Source organism: Bombina bombina, chromosome 2 (genome assembly GCF_027579735.1).
Source record: "Bombina bombina isolate aBomBom1 chromosome 2, aBomBom1.pri, whole genome shotgun sequence".
In the NCBI taxonomy this organism is placed as follows: Eukaryota; Metazoa; Chordata; class Amphibia; order Anura; family Bombinatoridae; genus Bombina; species Bombina bombina.
In genome coordinates this window covers 435,567,381-435,581,556 of record NC_069500.1, presented here as the reverse complement: position 1 = coordinate 435,581,556, position 14,176 = coordinate 435,567,381, and the positions used below count along the sequence as shown (strand labels likewise).

Genomic DNA, 14,176 nt, shown 5'->3' with positions numbered 1-14,176 from the left:
GTTAACCAATAGAGGATGGAAAAGGGAAATAAGTGCTTAGTCAAAGCACTAGCAGATCACAACCATTGCACCTTTACATATTATAGCTATAGGAGATCATACTTCACTATGCATCACCAAGGAGAGTGCACTCTCGGTCAAAACAGATAATACTGCTATGCTGCACGGTAAAACAACCAACAAAATCGCATATTTCAGTCACCGGATAATGGGGGAAGGGGAGGACCTAAGAAAGCTAGTTACAATTGCCGACTACCGTCCAAAGTCCCAAACTTACACAAATCTATCGATATAGTACACTTTAAGAAAACAATACTTACAGTCATATAACTGAATAGGGAAAATGTATGTACATCCGACCCTTGCTGCTCACATGAGCCTCAGAAAAACTATCAGAGCCACTTTCAAATGTCTAAAAATGTTATTATTAGTCTACAATGTGAAGACAATTCCCCAGGGCAGATTACCAATCCGACAGATGCTCTTAAACAGATTAATGTTAAAAGGAATGAACGTTTAGTGATAGTCCACCACCCCCACTCTTAATCAGAAGAAGATGGAAACCATTATTTAGCTGAAAGAATAAACTCAATAGAACAATGTGTAATCTAAGTGTTCATTCAGACCAACAGGCAGGGTATTAAGCCTGAAAATCCAATGTGTTTCGCATTTCCAAAGTTCTTTATCTCTATCTCCTCCAAGTTTAAGTGGGGCAACTCTGTCAATGAGCATGGGCCTTAAAGATGATATTGGGTGCTTAAGTTCTAAAAAGTGCCTGACCACTGGTTGATCTGAGCGTCCATCTTTAAGAGCAGTTCTGATGGCACTCATGATTGGCAAGTCTCTCTCAAAAGGAGGTGCAGGTCTTGCCTACATAAAACCGACTACATGGACATGACAAATAGTAAACAACGTACTCTGATGTACAAGTTAGACTTAGTCTTATCCAGTAGGTTTTCATTGTACTCGGATGATGAAACTTTTCCCCTGTCAGTAATCTAATTAAGTAGTAAGTGTTATCCTATGTACTGACTTGATAGATCAGGGAATGATAGTTGGCGAACTTGGATGCAGCAATTCCCTCGGTAGGCTCATAGCAGCTGTTCTGAAATTCTTTTATTTCATTGGTTCTCTAGTGGCATCTGACCTGGTGCAATTTAGGCACCTGTGGCTACTTAAACGAGTACGACGGATGTCTGGCCTCAGGCTTGTTTCAAAGGAGAACGGCTGCGATGCCGCTTAGAAGCTTGTGTCCATAAGGATGATTTGTAAGTATAAGCGATCATTTATTTGTATCTATCCTCTGATGCACATTAATGGAATTTAAATGGTAGGTGGGAATAGCCCATAGGGCAAGTGTTTTGCAGGTGACGTAAGCGGGTATTGATTAAGGCTTATACTCAACAGCTATGGACATATGATGTCCTGCACACTAACGTAAATCTGGTCTGTGGTAGTCCTTACTATATTATGATTATGTCCTGGGAGTTTATTGTACAATTATGCGATCGCATGTTAGTTTGTATGTTACCATTTGTATCTACTTGATTTGACCGTGTTTGTGGAAATTTACGATCTGCCAGTTGAGCTCTTTGGCGTTTTTTGAGTGATCATCTGTGCTCTTGATTAGGTATTCATCTATATCCCATGTGCCTCTAACTGTTAGTGACTGAATGGTGTATCCGATACTTGCTGCAATAGACCTGTTTCTTTGACATCAGGGGCCATGATTAATTATCTATGAATTGTTGAATTAATTCTCTGACATGTATAAGTATACTGTTTACCGTTTTAAAAATAAAAAATGATGTTTCATTATGTGGTGTGGGGTGTCACTGTTTGAAAAGCCGTTTAAGGCGAAACATGTCAGGGACGCTAGGGAACTGGTGAGGAGTCCTAGGAGCTCCTGTATTTTTAGTAAGCCTTAGGCTGCCTTCCATTTATTTACTTATGTATTACAGATTCAACGCACGCATCTGAGGCTCTATGTTATGATTTTGAGAATTGAGTATCATTGGGGGATACATTTATTTAAAATACCCGAGCTAAGTTACGCTCGTTACTGTAACTGTGGCTATACTATACTATTTGAATGCAGTATACAATGAAGTTTATTCAATCTTACTAGCTGACTTGAATGGTGCATTTTTCATCATATTAATAGTGGGGGTATTGAGACATTTACTGGTATATTTATGTGTTATAACTTTTCAATCTATCTATTTGATAGACTGCTATTGGTATCTGTGAACACAGGTAGCGTGTGGGTGCTTTGAAACTACCACACCAGATATTGCGACACATTATCGTATAGCTTACCACTACTACAATTCAAGCTAACTTGCATGTGCAGTTAATTTATAGTCAAGCAATTAATCATAAGTAGTCACTGGTATAATATGCCCTAGTGTTATAACACTATATCCTATACGAAAGATTGAAATCATTAACATCTTCAGATTAAGCAAGTGGACAAATATACTGTTACATCACATGCTGTGGTCAGAAGAATTTATTCAAACAATGCGCTAGCTAAGAATATCATATAAGTATATATCTACAGACATCCAAGAGTAACAGTTTACTATCTCCAAGATTAGAACTAGGATGTCATAGTAAGGACTGCATAGTAAGCTTAGGCTTATACACAATTTTGGATTAAACTGTTAGTAGATTGTGACGTGTATGTAACTCATACTTTATAAATAACGCCAACACATCCATAATCGATTAAAGTCATTGTTACTGGGTTATCCTATCTTTACTAACTTTTATTAAGCAAACAGTTACTGCTGATAAAATACCATTTAAATTTAAAGGCAATAACCAGTACCATCTCTGATTAATCACAGTACATAAGTATATCACACAATGTTGTACCTCTAGGTACTTCTCTGGATAATAGAGAGTGCTTTTTAGACTGCGGTACAATATAACATATTTAACAACTATACGGAATAAGCATTACAGGGTCATCACTGATAGGAATCAATTCCCAAGTAAGCCCTTACTTATCACTCCGCTATTTTGCTATAATGTTATAGACTTGTATATCCGCAGTCACTCTCTCATATCCAATCTATATACTATAGTAGCCTCATACAGTCATAATTAGTAATAGTGGTCATTTAGACCGATGATAGGCTCCTGTGTTTTTAACTTTGCACTTTCCTATTTTATTGTGTGTTCTATTTTTATTTATAAAAGTTATATTTTAATTTTCCATGAGCTGAAACTGTCCATCTAAGACTCTAGTCATTTCTCTTTTGGTGTCTTACACTGTTATAGGGACGTTATACACTCATTTTTTCTTTGCATTAATGTTTTGTAGATGATCTATTTATATAGCCCATTAAATTTTTTTTTTTTTTAAATGTATAGTTTTGCTTATTTTTAAATAACATTGCTCTGATTTTCAGACCAAGCCCCAAAGTTTTAAGAGAATACTGTCAGATACCTACTCCAGCTTTCTTCTGTTTGTGTAAAGGGTCTTTTCATATGCAAAAGAAGGGAGAGGGGGGAGTCTCTTATTTCCCACTTGCAGTGGACTCTCCAGCTACCTTTTCAACAGAGCTAAACTGAGAGCTTCTAAGTAAGTTTTTAAACAGTTTTATACTGGATATTTATATCAGTATCTGTGCATCGTATTCTTTATAGTAGTGTCTATTACATGAAAATTGGTGTATACTGTCCCTTTAAGTAAATTATTTTCATTAGAATAACCATATTAACCCCCAGAGTGCTACATATGTAGTCTTTCCTCAACTGTGGGCTTCTCTGCCTCTCTTGAATGTTTTTGCTAATCCAATACTACATAGCACCTCTTAATCCTGTTACTAATTATAGGGACATAGTCCCCTTATATTATCGGGCAACGAAGGGGTAATATACTCTTATCAGTAGTGCCATTGGCCTCCTTTTTGTTCTTTTGAATCCTCAAAATCTGGCCTGTTAGGGAGGTCTAAGGACAGGTTTTAAAACCAATGCTCTAAAGCGATTTATTTTTATTACTGCATTATTGTTTGCACGTATGTGTTTAAAGGGACATGAAATTGAAAAATGTTTCTTTCATTATTCAGAAAGAAAATAAAATTGTAAACATCTTTCCAATTTACTTCTATCTAATTTGCTTCATTCATTTGGTATGCTTTCTTGAAGAAACAGCAATGCACTACTGGGAGCTAGCTGTACACATTGGGTGAGCCAATAGCATGAGGCATATATATGCAGCCATCAATCAGCAGCTCCTGAGCCTACCTAGGTATCCTTTTCAACAAACGATATGAAGAGAACAAAACAAATAAGGTAATAGAAGTAAACCAGAATGTTGTTTTAAATCACGCTTTATATGAATCATGAAAGAAAAGGGTTTTATGTCCCTTTAACCCCTGCAAACATAAAGTCAACTCCAGAGCAACAATGCACTAGTGACAGCTAGCTCAACAGATCTTCTGAGCAAATGACAAGAGGCATAAGTGCGCAGCCACCAATCATCAGCTAGCTCCGAGTAGTGCACTACTGCGCCTAAGCTTACCTAGGTATCTTTTTCAACAAATGATACAAAGAGAAAAAATTTAATTTGAAAAATTAAGTAAATTCAAGTCTCTTAAAATTGATTGCACTATCTGAACCCTGAATGTTTAATTTCAATGCCCCTTTCTTAAATAGAAGCCAAATAGAAACAAGTCAAACAGCTTTCTAATTAAAGAGATATTCTATTACATAGAAAGATGGGGCTCTCCAACCTAAATAAAACAGCAGTTTTATTGATGGTTGCAATCCAGTGTTGGTTATTTAAACAAACAAACGGCTAGATTACGAGTTTTGCGTTATGAGCGGCTCGGTGCTAACTTGCAAGTTATTTCCACCACTCACCTCCCTATAGCGCTGCTATTAAAGGTTTTCATAAACCCGGCGTTAGCAGGCAATATAGCAGTGTTGAGCAAAATTGAGCTCCATACCGCACTCAAATATCAGCGCTGCTTTGAGCTGGTTTTACGTGCTCGTGCACAATTTCCCCATAAACATCAATGGGGAGAGCCAGCTAAAAAAAAAAGCCTAACAACTGCAATAAAGCTCCGTAACGCAGCCCCATTGATTCCTATGGGGAAACAAAAGTTATTTTTACACCTAATACCCTAACATCTGCCATCCCCGACATCGCCGACACCTACATTATACTTATTAACCCCTAATCTGCTGCCCCGCCACCGCCTACCTACACTTATTAACCCCTAATCTGCCGCCCCAATGTCGCCGCCACCTACCTACACTTATTAACCCCTAATCTGCCGCCCCTAACATCGCCGCCACCTACCTACATTTATTAACCCCTAATCTGCCACCCCCAACGTCGCCGCCACTACACTAAAGTTATTAACCCCTAAACCTAACCCTAAGTCTAACCCTAACACCCACTAACTTTAATATAATTAAAATAAATCTAAATAAAAATTACTGTTAATAACTAAATAATTCCTATTTAAAACTAAATACTTACCTGTAAAATAAACCCTAAGCTAGCTACAATATAACTAATAGTTACATTGTAGCTATCTTAGGTTTTATTTTTATTTTACAGGCAAGTTTGTATTTATTTTAACTAGGTAGACTAGTTAGTAAATAGTTATTAACTATTTACTAGCTACCTAGTTAAAATAAATAAAAATTTACCTGTAAAATAAAACCTAACCTGTCTTACACTAACACCTAGCCTTACACTACAATTAAATAAATTACATTAATTAAATACAATTAACTAAATTACAAAAAAACTAAATTAATAATAAATTATAAAGTTAAAGGGACAGTATACTATAAAATAGTTTTTCCCTTAATGTGTTTCCAATTACTTTTTTTACCAGCTGCAGAGTATAAAATGTATGAGATTTGCTTTTTGAGGCTTATTTGTGTAAATGAATTAGCTGATTTTGTGTCTTGAAGTCAAAATCTAATAAAATGGGTTGAGCTTGTAGGTATAATCAGATCTCATTACGTTATCACATTGTGTACATATACATGCTTTTTTATCTTATATTTGTCCAAAAAACAATAACCAATACTTGGAGAGAACAATGGAAAATTAACATTTTATTACCTTATCTCTTCTATAACCCACTGGGAGTGTAATTTATTCTACTGGTTGTGTTTACACAGCTTGGCCTTGAGGCCAAAAACTTTTAGGATGGGTGGGATACCACAGCCTAAATCAACTATTTCAAATTCCAATATAAGAGTAATGGAAATACTTGTAAACAATTTAATACACTCCAGCAGGTAAAGTGGATCATTGGGAACAAATTAAAGGGGAGAAAATGTTTGTGTAAACTGTCCCTTTAATCGAACTGATATAAAAATTGCACACCCATCATCTTCTTCTATCCTGCCTTTACCCCCCCCCCCCCCTACTCAAAACTAACCACTTACTTAGGGTAATGGTGGAGAGGGAGAAGATATTCTAATTAACCAGGATTATGTTAAATGTTATTATCAGTTTTATTTGCTTGATAAATATTAGACAAAATACCAAGCTATTGTAGGATCGTCATTAATGACTAACTTTGAACATTGGAACCATGCTTGTAATGATTGTCATGTCTGATGTACCTAACTTCTGTATTACTGTTTATTATTGGATAATAAAGCTTGTTTATAAAATAAAATAAAAAATTGCACACCCATCATCAATTAATACTATTGGTTTAGTTGAAAAAAGGCATTGAAACACAATGGGACATTAAACTGCTGGTTACAGCTACAGTAGCACAGTTACTATTCACCATGCTTCTGTTTTCTTCCTTTGGCTGTGGCTCTCTACAAAGCTATTCTCTTATTTTAAGCCTTTATAAAAGGCAGCTAGTGAAGTTCTGCATCTTAAAGGGACAGTATACTGTAAAATAGTTTTTCCCTTAATGTGTTTACAATTGCTTTTTTTACCAACTGCAGAGTAAGAAATGTATGAAAATTAGCTTTTTAAGGTTTATTTGTGTATATTAAAGCTCTGATTTTGTGTTTTTGAAGCCACAACCTAATAAAATGGGTTGAGCTTGTAGGTATAATCAGATCTCATTACTGTATCACATTTTGTTCATATACCTGCTTCTTTATCTTATATCTATCCATAAAACAATCACCAGTACTTGGAGAGAACAATGGAAAATTAACATTTTATTACCTTATCTCTGCTATAGCCCACTGGGAGTGTCATTTCTTCTACTGGCTGTGTTTACAAAGCTTATCTATAGCTTGGACCTGGGGCCACAAACTTTCAGAATAGGTGGGGATAACACATGCTAAATCAACTATTTCAAATGCCAATATAAGGGTAAAGGAGCTACTTGTAAACAATTTAATACACTCCAGCAGGTAAAGTGGATCATTGGGAACAAATTAAAGGGGAGAAAATTTTTGAGTAAACTGTCCCTTTAACATTGGGAGTCACCATCTTGGAATATAAGTATTTTTGTGCCTGTTACAGAAGTGGTGCACATTTACAGATCAGTAATATTGTTGTCTTCTTGACAACCCATATCATGCACTTCAGTTTAGCATGTACAGAACAGAGCAGGAGCTGGTTTACTGTGTCTGCATTTCTCTATATTATACCTGTTTTTTTTCCTGTTGTTTAACTTTTAAACTGTATAAAAAAATGCAAAAATGTAAGTCTTCTGCTTTCTACTATACAAGCTAATCTGAGGAACAAAGTGCAGATGTCAAAAAGCTATTAGCATCACTGATCTGTGTAAGTGCACAGCTTCTGTAACATAATGCAGCAATACGTGCATACAAGATGGAGGCGCCCAGTATAAAGATGCACTGCTTCTGTCACATAATGCAGCAATATGTGCAATTCTGTCACATAATGCAGCAATATGTGCAATTTTTGTGTTTAATGTTTCAGTACAGAAATAAAGAAACACCAACCATACAAGTGTCACGAATTTACCACCAGCAGGTACCATGTTCTACCTTCAGTGTGGAACCAGGAGACCACCGTCACTAACCAAACCAAGGCAGAAACCATCAAGTCACAGAATATCACCTTCACAGTCCATCCATATAGAGATCTGCCCATGCTACAGCAGCCCCATGACACAGTCAATACCCAGGCACAAGGCCACAACACAACAAGCAAAAAGCAATAACTCAATAGGCAAAAATCATTGGCACCATAAAGTCTAAAACCCAGATAGCAAACAGCACCAACCTTCCCCTTGAATACCAACAATTCAGAAGCAGAGCCTCTAGCAATCATCTACACAATTTATTCCAAACACTTTTAGTAACAGCCCACTTCAATTTGACTATGATGTACCTGAGACACACACTTATATTTTAGCAAACATGATTGATCATAAATAACACATTTACATACAAATAACAACAACAAAATAGATTCATTTTTACATTCACTATTTATTTACAACGACAATGTATGGAGCCATATAGATGCCTCCAATAAACCCCTAGTCCAGAGCACACCTATAAAGTTATGCCACGGTGCGCCACCAACTATCCCCTTAAATATCACTACTCATCTAACTACAGAACCCCCTCTCTGCCACCAACACTTCAACAAAATGTGACACTGCCACCATCTTATCTGTTTTGGAACAACCTCAGGAACAATACCACAAATACAATCAGGCTTTGTGCCAAAACCAATGTCCCTTTGGGTACACAGAGCAAATGCCACCAACAACATTTATACAGAAAGCCTTCACATCCAGACAATAACCCCCCCCCCCCCCTAAACACACACACAACAATCCAGATACAGAATCCCAACTGAAAATGCCTCAGCCTACACAGAGCACCCACTTCCACTATTAAACCCTTCCATCAAAGCAATTTTAGAACTAAAATGACTTTGCTAATAGTAACAGCACAGGAAATACATGGGGCTCTTTATTTCATATTATTTAAGAGCAGAGAATGCAACACAGCAGTGAAAACCTGTAGGCTAATGGTTGTATATGGGGAAATGTAAGGTACTCATATGTTGGTCTATAGATCAATAATTACCAATCAGGCCTCATACTATATATAAGATGAACCCATATTCAGGAAACTACTAAATGATTGGTTCTTTGACCAGGAACTCCAAGTTAATCACTAATGTTCTAGCTGTGGCCTGCGTAGTTCCTTTTATTTTAAGTTCTTTGTATATTGGTTTTGTGTCTAAGCTCTCTTTTCCACCTAGACTCCATATGCATAGAATCAGGGCTTGACCTTTTTATGTGATATATAAGTGAATAGATAGATAGATAGATAGATAGATAGATGACATCTTGTGTAAAATTCATAAAACTGTAGATGAGAAAGGAGAAAGAAAATAAGATAAACACTTTCAACTATATTAAGGAATTAAAAAAAAGTTTAACAGGAGAACATTTTTAAAGGGACACTCAGGTTAAATTTAAATTTTCATGATTCAGATACAGCATGTCATTTTAAACAACTTTCCAATTTACTTCCATTAAAAAAATGTACACAGTCTTTTATATTTACAATTTTTGAGTCACCAGATCCTACTGAGCATGTGCAAGAATTCACAGACTATACGTATATGCATTTGTGATTGGCTGATTGCTATCACATGGTACAAGGGGAGTGGAAATAGACATAACTTTGAAATTTGTTATAAAAAAATATATTACTCATTTGAAGTTCAGACTAAGTGCTATTGCATTGTCTTGTTATCTTGCATTTGTTGATTATGAACATCTAATGTGTTGACTGGTCCTTTAAAGAAAAAAGGGTCATGATGAGAGGTTGATGATAGGTGGTTAACAAGTAATTTGTGGAACTACTTCTTTTAAAAAATGAACAACTAATACACATAATTGTCTTCCCCTGATAGTAGCAGTGATGAATACAGTAAATTAATTCATTTATATGTATGTTGGGACATGTACCCTGACTATAGAGAGCAATCTCTGCAGGCTATAAATGAAGTCACAGAGTTGCTCACTTGCCACCAGTACTTCTGGTAAATGTGTTTCATTGCTTACAAGCCTTTATGCACCTTGTGTTTCCATTAGTAATACTCAAAAGAAAGAGCATCATCACCATCAAACCTCAGAGACACAGAGCACCACCATCAGTAATAATCTGGCACACAATATCAAGGACAGCTATGTAAACATATGATCAGTTACAGAAACCCACAACAAGCAAATACCCGAAAAACACTCACCCCAAGACTGTGTCCAAATCCTGTGCTGGGGGCTGGACTGGCTGCACTGATGTAGCTGCTGACCGCTGATTCCTGATTGGCTGCCCCGTACAGTTCTGCCATTGGTCCTGGGCTGCTGGTTCCCAGAAACCCCCCTGTGCGGGTTGGAGTGGAGCCTTGTTTACAAAGTAAAAGAGTAGATCTTACAGAGAGCCCCCTACTCTCTGCTACTTTCCTCTGGTTATCTAAGCACTGCACTTTCCCACAACATTAATCTAGCAGATCTCCCTTCAACAGTCTGTCTCCTCTCATTCTCATGGTATCTATTTATAGTGTCAATCAACACATCACTGTTTCCTAAGCGTGTGGAGAATTTGTTAACTATTCTAAAGCACTATATAATCTAGGGAATGAAGATTCTATGCAGAGTATAACGAAAAGACTGAGGGGCACTGGAGAACTTACTGAAAAATGCTGGCCAAAATACTTGCTTTGGTTATAAGTATCCTCCTCCCCAAGATCCTCATTATGCTGAATCTTTCAGTGCGCAGAGATTGGCTACCAAAATATCATTAATCAGACTCTTGTTACCTCTTACTACAGCTGCTGCTGCTGCGGCTACTGGTCCATATGCAGTAAGGGGGATCGCTGAAAAACAGGACATAGCGTTAAACAATATGTTGCAATAACCATGACATGAGATACGTCAGCAAATCTGTAAGATTCTCCATGGTGAGAGCTGCATAAGAGAAAAAAATGAAGAAAAGATATGCAAACAAGAGAAAGAATTCCAAGACACTACAGGCCTGGTGATCAAAAGCTCACTGCCATGGAGAGAAATCACACACCATTTATGGAATCATTTTTTTAGACCTTTTTTTATAGTCTTTTTTTACGTACTGCATAGTGAGATAAACATCTCTCAATGTAAAATTTGGTGTTTCTAAAATTATTTGGGGGACCTCGTCGTACTGACGAGACATCTTAGATCATCTCACCTGAGAGGAGAGCGTTAGATCATCAGGCCCTGGTGCATAAAAAAGAGAACCGTGCAAAAGCGACCTAGAGGAAGAGACTGCACTGCACATGGGAAACTTTTGTCTCAGCTGCTAACACACAGGTTACATTAAATGTACTTGGATTGTAACAAAAATATTGGTACATACTTGATGTTAAATAATAAGATCATCAATCACATAAAAATATTATACAAATTAAATAAACACATAATCAGCTTGGAAATCTTTATACTTAAATGGACATAAAGCCACAAAAAGAAAATGCTTGAATGCATTTGAGCATTTTCCTATTCCATGATTGCTTGCCTATAGCTATATGTTTGACGCCTCTATATCATCTCTGGAGCAGAAATGCACTGTGAATCTTCAGCTGCTGATTGGTTAATACGCACATATGCCACCCTGGATTGGCTCAGCAGCTGTGTTCAGCTCCTTAGTGTTTGTGTAAGGGTTAAACACATAGGTATAGCCAAGTAACAATAAAATAAAACATGTTCTAATGCATGAGACCACTTTATTTTGCAGTTTTACGTCCCTTTATGGCTAGCCATCACTTCATGCTGTTGAATGTAGAAGTTGTATTAGGATTGGGGCCTGGATTCAATATAGCTTTCTGGGCCTGCAAGAGTGTGAGATCTCTTGAGATGCAAAAGAGGAAAGCTTTGTTCACTAAAAGGCTGTTCCTGCATTTTTGCATTACAATACAAATACAGTTTAGCATTTTGTATTGTGTTGAGCAGTCCATTTAGGAACATGATTTTTAAAACGTTAGTTTGTATTCATTATGTTTGCCGTGTAGAGTGGGTCTCGCAGGCCAAGTGAGCACATTCTTGGGCATGTCTGAAGTGCTCACATTCATTAAAGCCTCTACTATTGTTATGCTTGCACGTTCTAGCTTGAAACATGAGACAAATTCTCTCAAATGAATAAAATAAAAATAATGTATATTAAACTACAAGCAAATGTAAGGTACACAATACCAGCAACATCACAGTATGTATTTGCTTCTGACAGAGAAGTGTAATAGTGCACAATGCACCATATTAAATAGCACAGCCCCTTGCCAGATGTCACCTTCCATTTCAGCTCTTTACTTTCTAAACGGAGCAGCTCAGGGGAGTTCCAGAGAGCTTTATTGAATTGTGGCATTTGTTATACACATTTCTTATATGTAAGTTTAGCCCTTTACAAGTTTTTTTCTGTTGATGGCCTTTTTATAGCTCAATAATGCAACCTGCCTCAGAAATGCTACCTGACCCCATCCCAGCAGATACAATTAGTTTTAGGGACATTGTAGTGCAGAAAAGTACATCCTCAAAACTATTAGCATATATTGTTATCACTACCAAGCCTGCAAGTCTATGTGTTTAACTCCTGGAAAGGGGTTAAATACAAAGTTAAAGTACCTCCTGGAAGCCACATAGAAATGCTGGTTACAAGCAAACACGGCCATTGATCAACAGATGCAGAAGCACAGCTACAATTTTTGCAGTACAATGCGCCAGCAGAAAAGGGAGATCTGGACTGGCAATGTGCTGCCGATCCTGAGCTGAACACGGCCAGTAATAAGCAGAAACACACATATGCTGTCCCTGGCTCAGCTTCCATGTTCAGTTCTGGACCAGTAGTGACTTGCCAGTCTGTAGCAAACCTTAACTATGCCTTTTACCCCATTGTAGCAGTTAAACACTGTTCAATATTCCAATAATAAAGCCCTCTAATGCTTCTGTAGCAATTTATTACCGTTATTTTATGTCCCTTTAAACTTTACTGATCTCAGATCAGATAGTCAATGGATAGCTAATACAATATGAAATTAATACTTTAAAGGAATCATAATTCTTTTTTACACTAAAGAAAATGTTTCATAAAACATTTCAAGTTGTATAGGCTCATGACTGGAAGTGATCCTGCTGCTTAAAATGATAGCTGCCATAAAACCCAGCGTGCTTTAGAGTGAGCATTGCAAGATTTAGTAGCAGAAATCACTGCAGCGATAGACTTGCAAAATAGATGCTCCTAAATTAATTTGGGAATTCTCAGGATGCCAGGATTTTAAGCAGCAGGCTTAGAGAAGTGCAAGTTGTTTTATTTTCCTATATCACTCTGTTTTCATAATGACAAGAGGGTGCAAGCTGATTAATATATAACTGAAAGTGAGACTGTGCCATGATTGTTCATGTACAAACTTGTAAGTCCATGTTTTAGGCCAAACACAAGAGCTGAAGAAATTATGCCACACACATAAATTATTTCAAATGTTCCCAGCCACAGATGAGCTCCCTGTGAACGTATGGATGTAGTGAACCAATGGTTAGACTGACATTGCCCTTGAAAAGAGCAGCACATCAGTGATCTGGCAAATATGTTTACTAGAATATCTGCACATTACTGGCAGACCGAGGATGACACCAGCCCTCATACCGCTTTTTCTGGCTCTCCTGACTTTTGGTGTAGGAAATCAACGGGACTGACCTGTGAGTTCTGGGAGGACGGGGGTGCCCGGGAGAGGGGTTCTCTCTACACGAAACTCTAAAACGAAATGTGAAACAGCTTAGGAGCAGCTACAGGCCCAGCCCACAGGGGCGGCTGACAGTGAGCAGGGATAAGCTGCTATAAACCACCCAATGTCACCCACAACCAAAAACTCTAATAAAACACACACAAAATAAACTGCACCCCAACCGTCCCCCGAATAGGATCCATAAATATTATCTACCCTACTTATCCACAAACTCCAAACTTGCCCAGTCCAAAGGCACAGAGAAACATGCTGAATGAGATTGTTTTGCTACGTAATTACCCTGAGACCTACCTGGGAACTGATAAGTGTACCCTGGTGCTATGCCTGTGTAGCTGCGACTAGCATAGGTTGCTGCTTGGAATCCAGGATAACCTAAAGACAAACAACGCTCTGGTTACTTAAAAGTCTTTAAAGGAACACTAAAGTCGATATGAAACTTTCATGATTCAGAAAGAG

At 37.4% G+C, this 14,176-nt stretch overlaps 1 protein-coding gene across 3 annotated transcripts in view; it reads right to left on the bottom strand.

The window, feature by feature from the left end:
• MSI1 (musashi RNA binding protein 1) overlaps window positions 1–14,176 on the bottom strand; it is a 50,643-nt gene that overhangs the window by 24,714 nt on the left and 11,753 nt on the right. Inside the window, exons 10-13 of one of the 3 annotated variants that reach the window (XM_053700531.1) lie at window positions 14,012–14,092; window positions 13,672–13,728; window positions 10,769–10,825; window positions 10,199–10,353 (exon numbers count right to left, since the gene is read on the bottom strand). In XM_053700531.1, coding sequence (XP_053556506.1) covers window positions 10,199–10,353; window positions 10,769–10,825; window positions 13,672–13,728; window positions 14,012–14,092 — 350 coding nt within the window. The remainder of the gene's footprint in view (window positions 1–10,198; window positions 10,354–10,768; window positions 10,826–13,671; window positions 13,729–14,011; window positions 14,093–14,176) is intronic. The other 2 variants (XM_053700532.1, XM_053700533.1) reach the window with 2 other exon arrangements.